Source organism: Bos indicus x Bos taurus, chromosome 3, assembly GCF_003369695.1.
Source record: "Bos indicus x Bos taurus breed Angus x Brahman F1 hybrid chromosome 3, Bos_hybrid_MaternalHap_v2.0, whole genome shotgun sequence".
NCBI lineage: Eukaryota > Metazoa > Chordata > Mammalia > Artiodactyla > Bovidae > Bos > Bos indicus x Bos taurus.
Genome location: NC_040078.1, coordinates 24,156,794 through 24,177,530, shown reverse-complemented (window position 1 = coordinate 24,177,530; position 20,737 = coordinate 24,156,794). Strand labels below are relative to the sequence as shown.

Below are 20,737 nucleotides of genomic sequence, written 5' to 3'. Positions count from 1 at the left end.
GAGCTGAGATCAGGCTCAGTTCTAGACACTGGTAAAACAAAGGTGAAGGAAAAGATGTAATCCCTGCATTCCTGGAGCTTATCTTCCAGTGAGCTGAGCATGCATGCTAAGCTGCTTCAGCTGTGTCTGGCTCTTTGCAACCCTATGGACTACAGCCCGCCAGGCCCCTTTGTCCATGGAATCTTCCAGGCAAGAAGACTGGAGTGGGTTGCCATTTCGTCCTCCAGGGACCTTCCCAGCAAAGGGCCTGAACCTGTGACTCCTGCATTGCAGGCAGATTCTTTCCCACTGAGCCCCAGGACAAGCCCCCAGCTATAGCTATAGGGACTTCATGTAAGGAATGGGGCCACTCAGCTCCTCCAACTCACTGTGTTCTGCTGCAGCTTCAGAGCCAGCAGGGCAATAGTGTGATCTGAAGGACTGCCCTTGCTCAATCTTTCCTGCTTGTGCATCCCTGAAATTCTTTCAGCAGAATTCAAAATCTTTTTCATGTTCAATGAATAATAAAGGGTTCAAAATGCTAAATATTTGGTTGAAGTGAAAATAATGAAATCCATTCATATTAAAGTACATCAAATAATAACAACAGTAGCAAATATATATTGAGCACTGTGGTATGCCAGGCTCTTTCTTCACATTGCTGCTCAACTGTTGGAACAAACCTATAACAAAACAGTAGGTGCTACAACTAGTCCCATGTCACAGGTAAGGTGACTAAGGCACAGACAGGGTAAGTCCCTTGGGAAGGAGGTGGCTGGGCCAGGAAGTCTGGCTCTAATAATGACTTGACATCACCATCTTCCCTTTATTTTTAAGCCAGGGAGGGGATCTGAGAGCAGGTAGAAACTATAGAAAAAACAACGCGCCAACTACAGAAAGGGTTAGTCCAGCCTGCATGAGTGTGTGCGTGCTTAGTCATATCTGACTCTTGCGATCCTTTGGATTGTAGCCTGCCAGGCTCCTCTGTCCATTCTCCAGGCAAGAATACTGGAGTGGGTTGCCATATTCATTCTCTGGGGAATCTTCCCGACACAGGGATTGAACCCAAGTCTCCTGTGTCTCCTCCACTGTATGCGGATTCTTTACCCACCGAACCACCAGGGAAGCCCCCAGTCTATCCTGGTAATAACCAAACAGAAGCTGTGAGCATGTGCACAGAGCTTAGTGGGGATAATGCTGCTTTACTTGATGTATGGTTTGGAGATTTCACTTGTGTTTCTTCATGGAGGAGAAGTATTTGTTGTTTTCAATGCAGTATCTAAATGGAAAAGAACAGGAAGATTCTGAGAATAAAGTCCTAAACAATGAGAGTGTGGACGGTACCATTTTGGAGCAGAATAATAGCTCAGTAAAGAATCTGCCTGCACTGCAGGAGAGCCAGATTTGATTCCTGGGTTGGGAAGATCCCCTGGAGAAGGAAAGGGCAACCCACTCCGATATTCTTGCCTGGTGGATCCCATGGACAGAGGAGCCTCACAGGCTACAGTCCATGGGGTCCCAAGTACAGACATGACTTAGCGACTAAACCACCACCACCATCTACTGGATAACCTGAACAAGGCACACAACCAGAGTACTACTGTCCACGACACCCCTTTCAGTAAGCTGGCCAGAACCCAGCCAGGGTTTCTCCAGCTTCCGAGGTCAGCATGGGAGACTTGCGAGTTCCTTGGCAACCATGCTTGTCCACAAAGAAAAGTAATGTCCATGATTAGGGCTCAGCAACTCTTCCTGCTACCCCCTACCAGCATAAGAGACAGAACAGCAACTGCCCTATGATTATACCTATTGCAGAAGCTATAAATTAATCCCTAAATACAATCTGCAAAGACCCAAACTAAACTTGCTTTATCAGAGCTTAGAGTTAGATGGCCTCCAGCTACCTTAAAACACAGCCATATGCCCCTGATATTACAGGACCTATTATGCAAGGCTGCTCCCAATCCCAGAGGATACCAAATGACATGCCATTGCTTGCTGTTGCTTCCTATCCACATTTTTAAATAACAGAATAGAACGGAAAAAAAAAAAAAAAAAAAAAATCCAGCCACAATTGGCTCCAGTTGGTGTGAATAATGAGATGTGGTTGTCAGAATCCTGGAAAGCTGCCAGCTTGGTCATTAGCTGTCCAGATACTGGGCCCACTTATAAAGAGAGTAAGGAATACAACTTTAAATGAGGTCAGTTTTAAGGAGACTTTAAAAATATGGCATTTGGATGTGAGATGAAACAATCTTAGGAATTAAAATCCTTCTTGTATTAAGTGCTCTCCTTAAGAAAGGGTACAGGTTGTGATGAGATGAAGCTTCCTCAGTTTTGGGAGTCAAGCTTTGCCCAATTAAAATCTGGCCGCTTTTTTTGAAGTGTATGATGGAAGAATCCTAGCTTTGACAAGTTGGCAGTAATCCTTGTGATCTATTTTACTGGGATATATATTGTCACTGCAAAAATAAAACATACTACAAAACTGGAGAGCAGACCCTGCCTGTGATCATTAGACAGACTGGACCAAGTGCCTCAAGCCTTTGATGCCCCTGACATATTATTTTCTGGATGGTGTCCAGCAACCCAATGCAGAATAGCTTTTTCTCTACTGTATCCAGATGGCAAATGGAAGAGATCAAATTCAACAGTTTCAGAGCTAACCTTAATGGATGTGAAAGGCTGGCTTCTCTACCAGCTTTTCAGGGATCTACAATACAAAAAAGGCCTTTGAACAAAGAGACAAATAATTGACTTTATTTTCCCCCCTCTCTCTTCAAAACTAAACGATGGATGTAGTAATATGGTTCAAATCCATCTTCTGGTTGAAAAGGACAGCCAAATATCTGATCAGTTCTAATCACTGGCACTCTCATGACACTTTCTGTGAAGTTCAGATGGGTGTTGCTCTTAATATTCTGGATAGCTTTTTTTTTTTCACCTTTTAAGCAAATATTTTCAATCTTCCTCTGTTTCCTCCAAACTTTAATAATATATATATATATATATTCTTAAATGTTTAGGCAGCAGCATTTTATAGTAAGATTCACACACCACTTACTAAAGGCTGAATTTCAGAATTGGTGAGCATGAGCCTTGCACATTTGTGTTATTGTATACGCACACACTAGAACTTCACTGAGTCCTTTTGAAGGCATATGGTATGACAGTCTACCTCCTTCTTCGGACAAAAGATTTCACTCATTGAAGTGCCAGGACTACTTCATTATTAAATAATTTCACATAAAAATCCTATGGTGTAGCTCATAAGACCAGCTTTGTAAGTAGTAAGTGGTACAGGAGACAACAATAAAGGGGGCTTTCAAAGAAAGGAATAAGTTTACCTTCCACGAGCCAACAAAACAGAAAGGTAAACTTCAAGTAGTTCTTAAGCTGGATTCATGGACTTGTAAAACTGTACACAAAATTTTGAGAGTTTATGTACATAATTTTCTAGGTAGAAGGTCCATATTTTAGGAAATAGTGACACGCCCCCCACCCCCCAAAGTATAACTCTTGAGGACAAGACTTAATGGAAACAAGATGAGGTACATTAACATATCTAAGGAAAGAATATGCCTCCTGGAGGGGTGGAAGCTTAGAAAAAGCAGCTCCTTTGGGAAAACTCTGGCCATCTGTTTTAAAGCCACGTCCAAGGGAAATAGTGCTATGACACCAGTCAGGAATATGTTGTCCAAGAAGCATGTATGCTCCAAAGTGAGGGCGGCGTTTTGGGTTATCACAGCTTAATTACAGTCACCAGTGAGGTAACCCAAAGACCACCCCCCACCACACACACACACCTTGTTCTGATTCCACATCCATCAAGCCACCTTATTTAATCACCTGGTTTCCCAATTAATTTTTCCTACAAGTAGAGAAATTAAATTTTCCTGCAAGTAATCCATAAAGAAAAGTAGCTGGTACCCCTGATCATTCTGTCTTCATATAGGATATGTTGTGTGCACGTATGCATGTGCAAAAACGTGTGTGTGTGCCTGTGTGTGTGTACTGCGCAAATGCACAGATGCACGTGAACTGGACTCCTACCTACCCGGCTACTACTATCTTGGCTAGTTCTTCTCATCATTCCAGTCTCTTAAAGTTGAAATGCTCACACAGCTTCAGTACTTAGACCTCTTCTCTTTCTAAAAACACTGCCTAAATGATCACACCCAATCTCATAGCTTTAAGCACAGTATATGCTGAAGACTTACAAATTAATGTCTGCATTTAGATGTCTCTCTTGAGGTTGGGTCTCATATATTCAACTGTCTACCTGACATCTCCATTCAAATGTTAACTAGTCATCTAAACTCCTGATCTAAACTATTCATCTAAACTCCTGATGTCTAAAACTCAACTCCTGATCTTCAACCCAATCCCCAAAGTCTTATTCCTCTTGCTGTCTTTACCATCTTAGCAAGTGGCAAATTCATTCCTATAGTTGCTCTAGCCAAAAACCTTGGAATCAATCTTGATTCCTTCTTCCCCTTGTACTGATCAGATAATCAGTAAAAAACAAACAAACAAAAAAACCTTGTTGACTGTACATTCTTTAAAATAAATATCAAGAATCTGACTACTTCTCATCGTTGATGAAATCTTCTTACTGAGTTTCTCTGGTGGCTCAGATGGTAAAGAAGCCACCTGCAATGCAGGAGACCCAGGTTTGATCTCTGGGTCAGGAAGATCACTAGAGAAGGGAATGGCTATCCACTCCAGTATTTTTGCCTGGGAAATCCCATGGACAGAGGAGCCTGGTGGGTTACAATCCATGGGGTTGCAAAGAGTTGGACACGACTAAGTGACTAAACACACAAGCACATTTCTATTACATCCTTGTCCAAGCCACTGTCATCCCTTATGCAGATCTTGTACTGGCCTCTGATTGGTCTTACTTTCATCTTGCTCTTCTATTTTTAACATAACAGCCAGGGTAAGTTTAAAAACCTGTGTCAGCCTTCCTTCCTCCAAACAAAGCCTTCCAATGGCTTTGCAACTCAATCCTAATAAAAGACAAAGTCTTTATAATTGCTTCTAAGATACAATTGTCTTCCCCACGTCCACCTTCCTGTTAGCCATCTGATTTCATATCTCCATTATGTCCTGACAGCCATGCAGAAACTCCAATCCTGGGTCAAGGCTAAAAAGCTCATTCTTCACTTACATATTTTGGTAGCTGAGCACTTATGGTGAGAAATCTTAAAACAATGTAGAATCTACCCATAAATTTAAGTTATAGTTTCTTAGGCCCTAGATTCTCAACACTGCTTAATGAACCATTTTTAAAAACGTACGTAGTATTAAGGATGTGCCTGGTACTGCTCCAGACACATAAACATTAACTCACTTAATCCTCACAGTAATTCTGGGAGGTAGACATTTTTATTGTCTCCATTTTACAGATGAAGAAGTTGAGGTATAGAAAAGTTAAACAATTTGCCAAGTACGTATTGCTAGCTGGAAGGAGAGCTTACTATTTCCAAACTCTGGCAGTCTGCCTATGGAGTTCAAGCTTTTAACTCATCTTGCAGATGAGGAAAATGAGGAATAGATGTCAGTAACTTGCCCAAGGACTTCCAATTACCGAATAGAACTTGACTTTGAACCCAGGCAGTCTGACTTTCAGTGCTTATCCGCTAAACCACTATCTGATTCCATTATCTCAGGACTGAAGCTCCCTGAGTGAATTTATACCCCTCAGGTTTTAGGGTTCCTGAATTTCCCACCCCAAACTCATCTAGACCCACAGTCATCTCTACCCCCTTTCTCCCAGCCTCAGAGTTTATCTGTTTCTCCTGATGTTCAATCATTTGCTCTGGAGTGCATTTCTTTCCATCTCTTTCCTGTATCTGCAATCTCTCCATCTTTACTGGCTCCTGCAATCATGCTCAAGTCTCCACCATCCCCAAAGACCTTACCTCCAAACAATCTTCTTGGTCAGATCATTCTTTAAAGCTCTGTTCTCCCTCTCTGGCACGTCATTCTCATTTAGGCTCCTCACAAGAGCAGTCCCAACTTCCTCACCTCTCATCTCATTAATTTGCACCAATGACTTCTAAAGCTGTTGTTGTTGCTAATATCATTAGTGATACACCAGTTATAAACCCTGAGAGGTAATTTTTAGTTTGTATCATATACTATAGCACTATTTTGCTCTTCATTTTTCCTTTGAAATTCTCTACACTCTTGGAATCCTTTGACCCACAATTTAGTGATTCTTCTCTCATCTCTCTGTTGGATTTTTCAACTCTGGTCTCTCTCTCTCAGTTTAACACTATGAAGGGTTAAAAACTGCTAATTTTTGAAAATTATTTTTCCTACTTTATGTGCTTTTCTTGATGATCTCTCTAAACACATAATTTAAAGTGCTACTCAGCTGACAGCTATCTTGTCAGGGATCTTGGCTTTGTTATTTTTTTTTTTTTTTGGAAGAGTCCCTTCTTTCTCTCCCCCTTCCTTCTTACATGTGGTCCACATGGAAGCTGGATGACCCTCTCTCCACAGTCAGTGTGAAGGCAGGCATTTGACTTTCAGGAAGACAGGAGTCACGGAACACTGACCAAAAGTCTGCTATTTAAACAGAAAAATAAGATGAGGGGAAAGCTGTGTCTCTGTTTGAGTCATAGATATGTTAATATATTCCCAATCAAAATTAAGGACACATGGTCTGCTAAAGAATTTCTGTTCTATTTTAGAATGTGAAAAACAATGTGGGAGATGTCATGTGGATGCTGAAACATTGGAATTTCCAAGACATTTTAAAGATTGATGGATACAACTCATCCTGGGTTTAACAAGATGTTTGGCCATTGTAGTCACGAACTTATCAGGAAGATGCTGCAACTAAACCCCATCTAACAGACAAGACATCCTATCATAAAACAGTTCTGTGATTATGCTAGGTTGATTTGGGGTTTTATTAAACATGTAAATGATAAATTGGTAAGGAAGTATAACAATAAACTTTCCTTAACAACTACTAAAATGTCAATAGGCCATTTTAAAAGAAGAAAATGTAAGTTCTTTGTAATGTAGATATAAATTCTTCTTGAATCATACTACTGTACTCGTGTGTGTGTGTGTGTGTGTGTGTGTGTGTGTGTGTGCGTGCTCAGTCACTCAGTTGTGTCTGACTCTTTGTGACCCCATGGTCTATAGTCCACCAGTTTCCTCTGTCCATGGGATTCCCCAGGCAAGAATACTAAAGTGGATTACCATTCACTTCTCCAGGGGATCTTCCCAACCCAGGGATCAAACCCAAGTTTCCTGCATTGGCAGGCAGATTCTTTACCACTGAGCCACCTGGGAAGCCCCACTGTACTCTATCATGGTCCAAAGGAAAATGGAGTAGCACTGGATGGGAAGCTTGTTACTGTTGTTTAGTCACTTAAGTCATGCCTGCTTTTTGCAACCCCATGGACTGTAACCTGCACTCCTCTATCCATGGGATTTCCCAGCAAGATTCCTGGTGTGGGCTGCCATTTCCTCCTCCAGGTGGGACACTTACAAATGGCCTTATTGTCTACACAGTGTAACAGTACAATGAAACTTAGGGCTGTTTTCTATATCTCTGCAGAGCGTACCAAGATCTGTAGAGCAAAGGTCCTAAGGCATGCCTTCACAGGTTGCTTTAAAGGAACTTACAATGAACGATTAAGAAAAATTGTATTGTATCAATGCTGACATAATAAATGAACATTATACTTCCTTCAGGAGTTGAAAGCATACTTTTAATACTACAAAGCGTGATGTCATTTGTTGTATAGATAATATGCATGTTTATTGAACTAGACAGTCTCTTGAGGCAAAACTACACTCAAAATAAAACCTTCTCATCTTTTTTTTTTTTTTAAACCTTCTCATCTTAATTCTCAGTTTGTCTATGCTTTTCTATATACAAAGGTAACAAACTTTAGTATAATTTACAGAGGTAGCAAACCCCAGTATAATTAGATACAGTTATGAAAAACGGAAGCTGCACCTGTGAAACAATGTATATATCATAAACTGTTTCCTGGTGGAGTGTTCACAAAAAAGTCTGAATAAAAAACAACCCCTTCTCCAAATCAAGCTTTCCATCTGTCTTAAAGCAAATGTCCATAAGAAGAGAGAGTATATAAGGAAGGATTTGTTAATTTCTATAAGAAAGGTACAAAGTCCTATAAAATTTCAAAATGGGAGCAATCATTTCCAGCTAAAGGACAGTTTTCCATACATGAGTTATGTTTTTGTTGTTTGCTTGTTTTTTATTTTAAAGAATCACCACTCTTTGATGGTACATACAAATTTAAATGGGAAGAAAGGTTTTTACAAGGAGAGATAGTAACATTAACAAAGAAGTCAAAGGAAATAGCTCTGAGCAAACTTGGAAATTCTATTAACTCCAGGGCAGAGGATCCATGTAGGTAGGACAGCAATGACCTAGAGAAGTGTTTTGGATCTGGACTGTGAAAGGAAGGTCGGAATGAGGGGTTATAAGGAGTCTAAACTTTATGAGAAGCCCTCAAAGATTTCTGAACAAGGGAACAACATCATTAGCACACTGCTTTGGGGAGGTTAATCTAGTCAGATTGACCCTTATGGCAGAAAGTGAAGAGGAACTAAAAAGACTCTTGATGAAGGTGAAAGAGGAGAGTGAAAAAGTTGGCTTAAAGCTCAACATTCAGAAAACGAAGATCATGGCATCTGGTCCCATCACTTCATGGGAAATAGATGGGGAAACATTGGAAACAGTGTCAGACTTTATTTTCTGGGGCTCCAAAATCACTGCAGATGGTGATTGCAGCCATGAAATTAAAAGATGCTTACTCCTTGGAAGGAAAGTTATGACCAACCTAGATAGCACATTCAAAAGCAGAGACATTACTTTGCCAACAAAGGTCTGTCTAGTCAAGGCTATGGTTTTTCCAGTGGTCATGTATGGATGTGAGAGTTGGACTGTGAAGAAGGCTGAGCGCCGAAGAATTGATGCTTTTGAACTGTGGTGTTTGAGAAGACTCTTGAGAGTCCCTTGGACTGCAAGCAGATCCAACCAGTCCATTCTAAAGGAGATCAGCCCTGGATGTTCTTTGGAAGGAATGATGCTAAAGCTGAAACTCCAATACTTTGGCCACCTCATGCGAAGAGTTGACTCATTGGAAAAGACTCTGATGCTGGGAGGGATTGGGGGCAGGAGGAGAAGGGGACGACAGAGGATGAGATGGCTGGATGGCATCACCGACTCGATGGACGTGAGTCTGGGTGAACTCCGCGAGTTGGTGATGGACAGGGAGGCCTGGCGTGCTGCGATTCATGGGGTCGCAAAGAGTTGGACACGACTGAGCGACTGAACTGAACTGAAATGAAGGGGAAGGATAGTGTGGAAATGAGAAGAATCACAAGGTTCTTAAGATTGGTAAGAGGTAAAGGAGAGCAAAGTAGGTGAGAAGAATTATATATTATTGAAGACATAACCATCATAAAGCACAGAGGACCCACCAGGTGCTGTGCATTGGCCAAGGGACTTTACACATATGATAGAATTTTGAATCCACATAAAAGTTTTACCATGTGAGTATTACTATTAATACTTTGCAGATGAGGAAACTGAGGTATAGTGAGGTTGCATAACTTGCCTGACATCACACAGTTAGCATGTAATCTGACTGATCCTGAAAGTCGTGTCCCTTCTGCTTTACCACACTTCCTCTTCGTGAGAGGTCAGTCAAGTTTAAGATGACAAGTGTAATGTTTGTATGGCTGTTGAGTCTCTAGACACTGGCTTCTCTGGGTTACTGAGTTTCACAGCTTGGCAGCATGGGGGTGCCTGGAAACTTGCCAGCCATGGGAGAAGCCAATATTGCCTGCACAGAAGGAATTTCCTTCCCAACCAAGATGGCCAGGTAACCAGTATCCACGGAGGGCCAACCTGGCTCTCTCCCCAGAATTGGCAAGGGCTCCACATCATCTGGCCCTTAACATCTCCCTTGGGACTCCACCTTCACGCTGCACACTTACCCCCAACCCAAGAGGCTCTTTTCTCTTCCAGTAAATTTATGAACTGGCTGCTCAGACCATTCTCCCCCTGGGAGGACAGGAATCCAAATCAGGGATTTAAGTAAACAGCTCCATTTCCCTTCACAATTACATTCTCCTGCTCCCCAAAAGGGGCTCAAACTATTAGAGTAAAGAGTGAGGCTGAATGAATATAAAATAGAACGGTCCATGCAAAGTCTCTGTTTGTGGGAGTTATAAGGAAAGGTTCATGAGAAGCCCTTTGTCTGGTGTGTAAAATAAATTCTATTCAATGTTGCTAATTGTGAAGCCTCAACAGCATCCCAACTAATATACTAATTAGTAATAACACTTCAACTTATAATAGACTCTAAGAACTTTTTGGAATGAGAATCTTTTAGAATCAAATTCTTACTCATTCCTTGTAGAAATGCCCCACAACACTAATTACTTTAATCTTTCCCATCTTCTCACTTTGCACCTCTGTTATTTTTGAAGAAAGTATTCTAGCCATAAATCCCAACTAGACCCTAGATAGTGGTCCCCTGGCCATCCATAAGCTTCAGCACTCACCACCTCCCCTCTGCCTGCAGGGCTGTGCACAGGTTGACCTTGCAGCTATAGACTGTGTATAAACACAACTTCCTACATGCACCTAGGGACTTATGTGTTAAAAGCCCTTATTTTACACAGGGTAATCCTAGTGGCAGTAGCCAAAGAGAGACACGGAGATAAATTTATAAGACAGCTTTGCTCCTTTCTCATAACTCATTGAGCCAAACAAGACTGTAAGTTCAGCAACAACAGAGGATGATTTATAATTTCTACTCTGCATGTTATCATGGCAAGATATATAAGTGACTTTCACAGAACAGATTTAAAAGTTTGCATGGCAGTTATCAGCGTATTAACACGGGTAATTTGCTTCAGAATTTAACGTCGCTTAATACATTTAGTACACAGAATTTGGAATCAGTACTGCCTAGGGTTGCCATCTTGGGTCTGATACTTGCTATGTGACCTTGGGCGAGCTACTTAACCTCTCAGTAGCTTCATCTGTAAAATGGGGCTAATATTAACAATGACCTCATTGCATTGTTAGGATTAAACAAGCTAATGCGTGTCAAGTGCTTCAAACAATGTATGGTACATGGTAAACACTCAATAAAAGTGTGCTGGTATCATTTCCCTTCTCATCATATTCCATAATAACTGAAATGGTCACAGTCCCATCAGACCAGGGTCCCAAAATGAATTAAACATTGAATTAATTTTAGTACAAATAAGAAAATAATACCTCTTGAACTAAACCTTTAAAGGATACTGACATTTACTTATTTAATTCATCATAGTTACAGAACTGGTAAAAAATAAATAAAATTCTTCGAGGGCCAAGCACAATTCTGAACATTCTTTGCTCTAGAAACATGTATATCTAGAGTGAACAAAGTCTTTCCAAGAAGAAACAAAGGACAAGCATAGAAGAGCTGTGTGGCTTTTAATAGCCTACTGCTCAGGAGTTCCCTGTGCTTCAGCTCAAAGTCGGGCCCGGCTGGTTGAGAGCTCCAGAGAATGGCCAGGTCCCCTCTGTGTCCTCAGCCTGAGCCTCAGGTCAAAGGTGACTCCATCCTGTGTCTCAGTTTATCTTTTTTAGCAATGTCCTAATACTGAATATGTAAACAGTTCCAAGAAACCCCCGCTGCTGGGAAGTGAAAATTTCATCATTGAAACTGTCAATATCACCAGGCTTCTTTTCTGGGAATTGTTACATTCAACCTCAGGACAGCTTCATATTGTGCTGATTTGGTTCCAGTTATTTTTATCATCCTAAATTGAGCATGCACTGATGCTCAATTTATTATGCTCAATATATTAGTACATACTAATATATGTACTATTAGTTACTAAAGAATGCATTTGTAAAGTCATACCCTCCTTTGGATATATATTACAAGGAAACACACTTGAAGCTTGCCTCCACAATTCCAAGATTTTGGATAACTGAAAGAACATGGATACTTTTGTTTTAAAAAGTTTTCCTACCTGCTGAAATACATGTAGAACTGACTGTTTAAAAAGGCCATGTGTTGTTCCATAGAAGCTAATTTTTTGTCTTATTTTTTACAGAAAGGCAAATAAATATACAGTGGATTCTTCTAACAATAAATGATGATAATAAAAAAATAGGAAGATACAATGAAAATTTAATCAATAAGTAAAAATTTTAGATAACTAAATAACAAAACATTGCATGTTGTCCTCAAGATTAAAGGAGAATATGGGAAGCATTCTGAAAACTACAAAGTGTTATATTAGAGCAGAATATTATTAATGAAAACAACAGATTCCATTTGAAAATTGTTATTTGTGATATGCTATGTTATATTATGTTTCTGAAAGCACTGATGAAAAATCTACGATCATTATCCCAAGAACCTTAAACGAGAAGCAGTGTAACCAAGGTCATTAGGGGCTCCATCCACAGTGGAGTTACCTGGGACTGAAGAATTTCACTAGAACACCAGGACAGGAATGCAAAGGAGAAACTGACATCTCTGTCTGTCCACTGGTTGGTGTCCCAGCCTAGAGGGCAGGGAATGTAAAAGTGGAAATTGAGAGAACCTCTGTGGGTTAGAAATCAGGGTGGTCAACTGTGCTTTTGAAGAGACAAAAGCAAAGTCGACAATGCAGTTCTTAGCCAACCAGAAGTAGGCTCAATGCGAGGAAGACTGTGCCAAAGAAAAAACAGAGCTGTAGATGAATTTTGGTAAATGATTACAAGACCATAAACAGTCAGATGATGGGGTGGGATGAACCTAGATATGACCCTGCTTTGCTCAGTAAGCAGGGTAGTTAAGAAAAAGTGTAAGCTTCTGACTGGGAATAAGAGGTAGGGTATGACTTCCCTGGTGGCTGAGACGGTAAAGCATCTGCCTATAATGCGGGAGACCTGGGTTTGATCCCTGGATTGGGAAGATCCCCTGGAGAAGGAAATGGCAACCCACTCCAGTACTCTTGCCTAGAAAATTCCGTGGACAGAGGAGCCTGGTAGGCTACAGTTCATGGAGTTGCAAAGAGTCGGACACTTCACTTTCACTGCTAAGAAATGATACAGACAGAAAACTGTTAATGCCTGAGCAGGGTTAAAGTCAGTCATGCTGGAGTCAGTGTATCACCTCTGTGCCTATAAATTATCTTTCTGCATCTAGTGCCTCACATGGGCAGAGCAGCTTCTATCGTAAGCCTGTACATTTATCCTGTGGAAATTCAGGAGGAAGGCTTAGGCCTCATGCTGATAGAAGAGAGATTCCTGAACCCCTGATAGGTGGTGGTAAAACAGGATCAAGAGCAGAGCTGAAGAAAGTACTCTTTGGGAGGTGGCTAGAGGCCAGGTGAGTGGTGAACAACTTGCCTGCCAGTGCAGGAGACATAAGAGATCTGGGCTCGATTCCTGGGTGGGGAAGATCCCCTGGAGGAAGGCATGGCAACCCACTCCAGTATTCTTGCCTGGAGAATCCCATGGACAGAGGAGCCTGGCGGGCTACAATCCATAGGCTCACAAAGAGTCAGACACAGCTGAAGCAACGTAGCACGCATGCACAGAGGCTAGGCTGTGCATAAGCACCTGCATATTATGCAGAAGCAAACTGTGTTTGGATGAAAGAAGCTAGAAAAGAAAGAAGAAAGGAAAGAAAACTGACTGCTATTATCTCAAATACTCTAGCTTAAGATAAATGGAAAAAGGTTGCATTTTATTAATAAAATACATACATATAAACTCATTTATAGAGCAGCCCCTTAAAAATCCATCCATCATATGTGGTCCTAAGCCAACAAACCCACTTGGATATTTAAGGAAGATGAAGTATTTTTCAAACTTTATCTTAAGAAATCCAAGACACCGTGGCACCGTCTTAGCAGTCCCTGGTTGTGTGTGGAGGGAAGGAGGGGCCAAGCAAGTGGGGCCATAGCTACTTTAGTATTTCTTAAGTCAGAAAAGTTCTTTTCATTTTTAATTGGAGCATAATTGCTTTACAATGTTTTGCTAGTTTTTGCCATATGACAACATGACTCAGTCATAAGTATACATATGTACCCTCCCTCTTGAATCTTCTTCCTACTCTCCTAGGTTGTCACAGAGCACTGGGTTGAGTTCCCTGTGTTATAAGAGCAACTTCCCACTGGCTATCTATTTCACACATGGTAATGTATATGTTCCAAAGCTACTATCTCAATTTGTCCAACCCTCTGTGTCCTCTGCTCTCTGTCTTTATTTCTGCCCTTTAGACAGGTTCATCATTACCATTTTCCCTAGATTCCGTATATATTCACTAAGACAGTATTTTTCTCTTTCTGATTCACGTCACTCTGTATAACAGGCTCTAGGTTCATCCACCTCACTGGAACTGACTCTAATTCATCCCTTTTTATGTCCGAGTAATATTCCATTGTACATATGTACCCCAATTTCTTTATCCATTCATTTGTTGATGGGTACCTAGATTGCTTGCATGTCCTAGCTGCTGCAAATAGTAAGTAGTGCTGCAATGAACACTGTGGTACATGTGTCTTTTTGAATTATGGCTTTCTCTGGGTATATGCCAAGTTGTGGGACTGCTGGGTCATATGGTAGTTTTATTCCTATATTTTTTAAAGAAATCTCCATACTATTCTCCACTGTGGTTTTATCAGTTTACATTTCCACCAACTGTGCAAGACGGTTCCCTCTTCTCCACATCCTCTTCAGCATTTATTGCTTGTACATTTTTTGATGATGTCTGTTCTGACTGGTAGGAGGTGATACCTCATTGTAGTTTTGATTTGCATTTCTCTAATAATGAGCAATGTTGAGCATTGTTTGTGTTTATTGGCCATCTGAATGTCTTCTTTGGAGAAATGTCTGTTTAGGTCTTCTCCCATTTTTGATTGCGTTGTTTTTCTGATATTGAGCTGCATGAGCTGCTTGTAGTAATATATTTTGGAGATTAGTCCTTTGTCAATTGCTTCATTTGCAATTATTTTCACCCATTCTGAGAAAAATGCTCTACTTTTATCTGCTTTATCTAAGAGGGATTCATATAGGATTTTATTTGATAAGAGATCACTGGTCAAGTGGGAAGAGCTCAGGAAAGGCTGAGTGGGAATCCTGGCACTGCCATTTACCAGCTGTCTGATGGGAATATTTCCTAACCTCTTTAAACCTTAGTTTCCAGTTTTACAAAATGGATAGAATAATATTTACAGGATTTTTGTGAGAAGTAAATAAGATAAAGCTGTATAGTACATAGCAAGAAGGCTTAGCACATAACAAGCCTTAGCTAAATGTTAGTTCCCTCTCTGAAAGATAGAAGGATATGCATACATACATGCTTAAATATACAAATAGATATATTATATGTGTGTGTGTGTGTGTGTGTGTGTGTGTGTGTGTGTGTGTGTATAGATATATAAAGAAAGAGACTTCCCAGTTGGCGTTAGTGGTAAAGAACCTGCCTGCCAATGCAGGAGATGTAAGAGATGCAGGTTGGTCCCTGGGTTGAGAAGATCCCCTGGAGGAGGGCATGGCAACCCATTCCAGTACTCTTGCCTGGAGAATCCAATGGACAGAGGAGCCTCATGGGCTACGATCCATAGGGTTGCAAAGAGTTGGACACCACTGAAGCAACTTAGCATGCACGTGTTCTCACACACACACACACATTTGTATAAGCCTCCACAGACAGTTCTGTAACCTGTAGACATGCAATAGGTATACTGAGAAAGATTCTGGCAGTCAGCAGCCTCACCCTCTTCAGCATTTCCTGACTGTGGCTGCTAGCATAAATGCTCAGCATTGATTCATACTTTCTCTCTGTATTTTCAGCAGTTACCCTCAGTTTTCATCAGCTACACAAAGAGATTTTTAAAGATTTTAAAATACTATTGTTTTGAATAAGCTAAGTCAGTTCACGTGGAAAATTAACCTAGATAGCATTTTAAACAAATGGACTCGGAACTTCCCTGGCAGTCCAGTGGTTAAGAATCTGCCTGCCAATGCAGGGGATACAGGTTTGATCCTTGGTCCAGGAGGATTCCACATGGTGCAGGGTAACTAAACCCATGCATCCAGAGCCCCGTCCTCTGCATCAAGAGAAGCCACGGGCAGCACAGAGAAGAGGAGCCTCTGCTCACCGCAGCTAAAGAAAAGCCCACGTGTAGTTAATGAAGACCCACCACAGCCAAAAAAAAAAAAACCAAATGGACTCATAGACTGAGCTTAAAAGGAACTTTAGAGTGCATCCACACAACATCCTTATTTAAGAAAAGCACAGAGAGGAGGTAGCTAAATCAAACTGGCACAGTGAGCAGCCAGCACAATTTCCAGAGGGTCGTAGCAGTCCTGACAGCTTTCCAGGCTGATTAGTTCATGTTGCCGGTTGGACAATGGACAAGGCAGAGAAAAGCTAAAGGGAAGAGTCACTGGGAACACTATCCCAATTTAATGCCATTAAGATCACAGAAATCTCTAACAACAAATACTAATTGCAAAATATGGAATGAAATGCTAACAGTCAATTTTACCATCCTAATTCCATAAGTAATTAGCTTTGTGACATTAGGTAAGTTACTTAACTAAAGTCTACTTCTGGATGCTTAAAATAAGGTGTTAATACCTATCTTAAAGCCTTGTTATGAAGTATTCTAGAGGATTCTTGTCTAACCTCAGTCTAATGAGAAAAATATCAGACAAACTCAAACTGAGAGACATTCTACAAAATAATTAACCAATTCTCTTCAAAAAGGCCAAGGTCATGAAAGACTGAGGAAGTGCCACTGACTGGGGGAGGCATGACAACTAAATGCAATATGGGATCCCGGATTTGATCCTAAGCCAGGAGACTAGTGGAAAAATCGGTGAAATCTGAAATTGTCCCATGTTAATTTCTTGGCTTTGGTAAGTATAATGCAAGATGAAGCTGCTTGGTGAAGCATATACAGGAATGCTCTGTACTCATTTTGCGACTCTTAATCCCAAATGATTTTTTTAATGCTTTTTAAAAAAGAGCGATTTTAAAAAAAGACTTGTTGTAAGAACTAAACACAAGATCAAAAATCTAATACATTGCCTATTTTTTGGCAGGCATGATTCCTTCATTGAATAACCATAGGTCACATATAGTGACCATAAATAGTAGAAACAGTATTTTAATACTGGGCCAAATCCAGGATGGGACAGCTAATAAGAAGTGTGTTGTTCAACAGTGATAAAATGTGGACATTTTATACTTCACCTGAATGATCACAAATATTCTTGCAAAAGTCTACTAACCATCAATATTTCACTCTTTGCACAATACAATCATAAGTTAGTGCTTAAGTAAGTGTGGATTCTTGGTTTGGTCAAAGATGACAGGCTTAAATTTACCTAATGCCATCAGTGTTTAAACATAAAATGTCAGATCTTCATTCCTCTGACTCTGTGACTACTCTCATCTTGTCAGACTTCACTGGTTTCCTGTCAGGTAACACCTGGCAAAATAAACCGCTTTCATATAAATTGTAGACATTCATAATGAGTAAGGCTTGATACACTATTATTTCTGTTTTCTCTCTAGCTTTCATTTTAAACTTGATTCTACATTTAGCCTTGAAGGGCAAAAGCCTCCTCTTGAGATAACTGAAGGTCCCCAATGCCATGGTTATTAACCAAGATTTTGCTTTCATAGGAAATCATTAAAACAACCTACGAATCTCAATACTCTGGCAAAGTACTGCCATGGTTCATCCACTTTTGCTTCTCACCGCAGGAAGTGACTGTACAGCCAAAACTAATAAGAAGCAAATTGCTATTTCTTACTTGTTGATAGAATCATTCATGTGATAAATACACATTTCTTTTCATTATATTATAGCCCTGCAAAATAATTTTTGTTTTCTACAAAGGTTATGAGATATCATAAAAGTGTCTAATGCATCTGGTTTAAGAATCCAATTCTTCCTTCACATATTTCTGCATCTGTTCACAAAATCTCTTTGACTTCAAAGGAAGCTTTTCAAGTGAAAAGAAGATACATACGGGAAAAATGGCCATAAATTTTTCATTTTCTAAAGCCATTTTAATAACTTTTCTAAGGCCATTTTAAATAACAGCACTGTGGGACAAGTACTGTCCCACAAACTCTCCCTCAGAGATCTACAACAGCACAGATGATATAATGGCTACGCATTCATCTGAAGATTTATGTTTTAAGGCTTTTTTCTGGGTCTGAGAGTGGTATCTCTTCAACTTAGAACATGTGAAAACTACAGAAAGCTTAAAGAAGAACACTTAAATCACTTTTAATCCATTACTTAGGAAGACCAAAGAGAAAGCAAAAAAAGTTAAGAACAGTTGTTTCCTTCTAGTCCTTTTTCCTGTACATAGATACTTACATAAATATTTATTTGCAAATATAATATTATGACACTGTGAATGCAATTTTGTACCTTTTCTCAATTGGTCTTTCAAAAGACTGCACTAGTCCTTCAAACCATCATTTTTAATGACTGAAAATTACAGGAGGCAGTGGAGGACTAAATTAGGAATTTGGAATTAGCAAATACAGACTACTATATATAAAACACATAAACAACACGGTCCTACTGTATAGCACAGGGAACTACATCCCATATGCAGCAATAAGCCATAATGGAAAAGAATCTGAAAACGAATTTTAAAATTTACATGTAGAATTATGCTTTAAGAAGTGCTCTTTTGTATATTTAATTTGTATTCTACCAAAAGCTAAATTAAAGGTTTGAGAACACTATTTTGGAGAATCTACATCTTGAAACAATCTAAATTAACAGTTGATTAAGATAACTGTATTCATAAATGCCACTGAAGCAATAGTAGAGATTTCAAATTCTATTCTTTAGCGTTTATAATGATTTAATGCCCTAAACTTCCTGGGACAAGCATTAGCAGACTGTAGTTTGATTTCCTTTTCTCTTTGATTCTGTTTCTCATGACATTCACAACTCTTGAGTTTGTTATGAGAGGGAATTTGAGTCTAAGATTTAGTAACTTTGGATTCACAGGTTTTATTATGCTATTACCTAGAAATATAGTATATAACTATAGTAATCAACCAAATCTCCCCGCCCACTCAGCTTGTGGGATCTTAGTTCTCCCACCAGGGATTGAACCCACACCCTCAGCAGTGAAACCTCAGAGTCCTAACCACTGGACCGCCAAGAATTCCCAGAAATCAACCAATTCTGGTACTACAGAATCAAATCTCCAAACTTCAAAGAGAGGGATATTTGCTGTATTTATCTAAGTAGGAATCAATTCTTACTTAACTATGCCACCTGAAATTTAAAACAACATTTAAATAACTGTTTTGATAAATAACTTTCCAGTGTAATATCCTCTGTTCTTAGAAGAATCTGGTTAGGCCAATATCTATGAAGAACACTTAAGCACAGAAAGTTAAGTAATTATGGGATGATTAGAAAACCAAGTTGAATTTATATCTGGGTTTTGATAATTAATATCACTGCTTTGCTTTGGCTTCGTTATCGTGGAGCCACTCATTTTTCAAAGCGTGAAGTAACACTGTCATCAGTCTAACCCTTCTTCCACCCATTTTGCTGAAGAAAGGAAGTCCAGAGAGAGAAAATGATTTGTCATGTCACACTTCCTTGGTGGCTCAGATGGTAAAGAATCCGCCTGCAATGCGGGAGCCTTGGGTTCAGTTCCTAGGTTGTGAAGATACCCTGGAGGAGGGCATGGCAACCCACTCCAATATTCTTGCCTAGAGAATTCCATGGACAGAGGAGCCTGGTAACAGCAGTGCTACCAGACAGGACCACACCTTTGGAAAGCTTGCTTAAATTCCTTCATAGAACCTTCTAGATACAGGTCTGCTTCCGGACAATGGGGAGAAATAGAGTGGAAGGTACACTGACATTGTTCAAGTATCGCACTGCCAGAGAGAGGATGCCATGAGGGTGCACCTCTTTAAACATTCTAATTACTAATGAGGTGTCTTCTCCAATTTCTCCTCCAGGTCCCTTGGCTTACTGTTAGGGAAAGGAAAGTAAAAACAGCAACATCAGGACGAGGGCAGTGCCGGATGGACTCGCTCTCTGGTGTCTGACAACTTCACACAGGGAAGAGCTTCCCGGGTTGCCCGGCAACAGTGGAGCTACGGCGCCCAGAAACTAAGGTACTAAGGCCAAGTGGGCAAGCGGCGGCGCGCACCACCCACCAGGGGCGCGTTACGTCACGCGTATCCTTGCAACGTCCTCACGCTCCGAGTAGGAAGGCACTCTTAGGTGAATCAACCTTAGGAACGGAAGAGCTCGGTACTCTCCAGAGAAAACTGGGAGGGTGAAGCAAAAGGAGGGAGGAAAGGGGCGAGAAGGACCTAGCGAGATGGGAAACCGGCGGAAGAAGGGCGAGCATTGGTTACCTGGGGAACGGGAGCAGCGTCGGGTCCTTGATGAAGTGCCCGGATGAAGTTCCAGCACTCACGCGCTTTCCGCATTGAGCGCAGCGCCATCTTGAAAAGGGCGGAGCCGTCTTGTCTTGAGTGACATCTGGTCAGAGGAAATCCCAGATTCTCAGCGCGATTACTTGCTGCGCATGCGCCCTTGCTCTCGGGGCGGTCCTTTGAGCTGGTGTGTGGTGGGAGTCCGGCATTCGCAGAGCAGCTGTGGATTAGGATCCGGATGTGTCTTGACTTTAGTATATGCCATGGAGACCTAGTATTTGCGCAGGTTTCTTGAA

General features: G+C 40.7%; 1 protein-coding gene across 1 annotated transcript in view; it reads right to left on the bottom strand.

The window, feature by feature from the left end:
* WARS2 (tryptophanyl tRNA synthetase 2, mitochondrial) overlaps nucleotides 1-20,536 on the bottom strand; it is a 95,765-nt gene extending 75,229 nt beyond the window's left edge. The window contains exon 1 of the mRNA XM_027535633.1: nucleotides 20,421-20,536. Coding sequence (XP_027391434.1) covers nucleotides 20,421-20,510 — 90 coding nt within the window. The 5' untranslated portion in view covers nucleotides 20,511-20,536. The remainder of the gene's footprint in view (nucleotides 1-20,420) is intronic.
* Nucleotides 20,537-20,737: the final 201 nt, after the last annotated feature.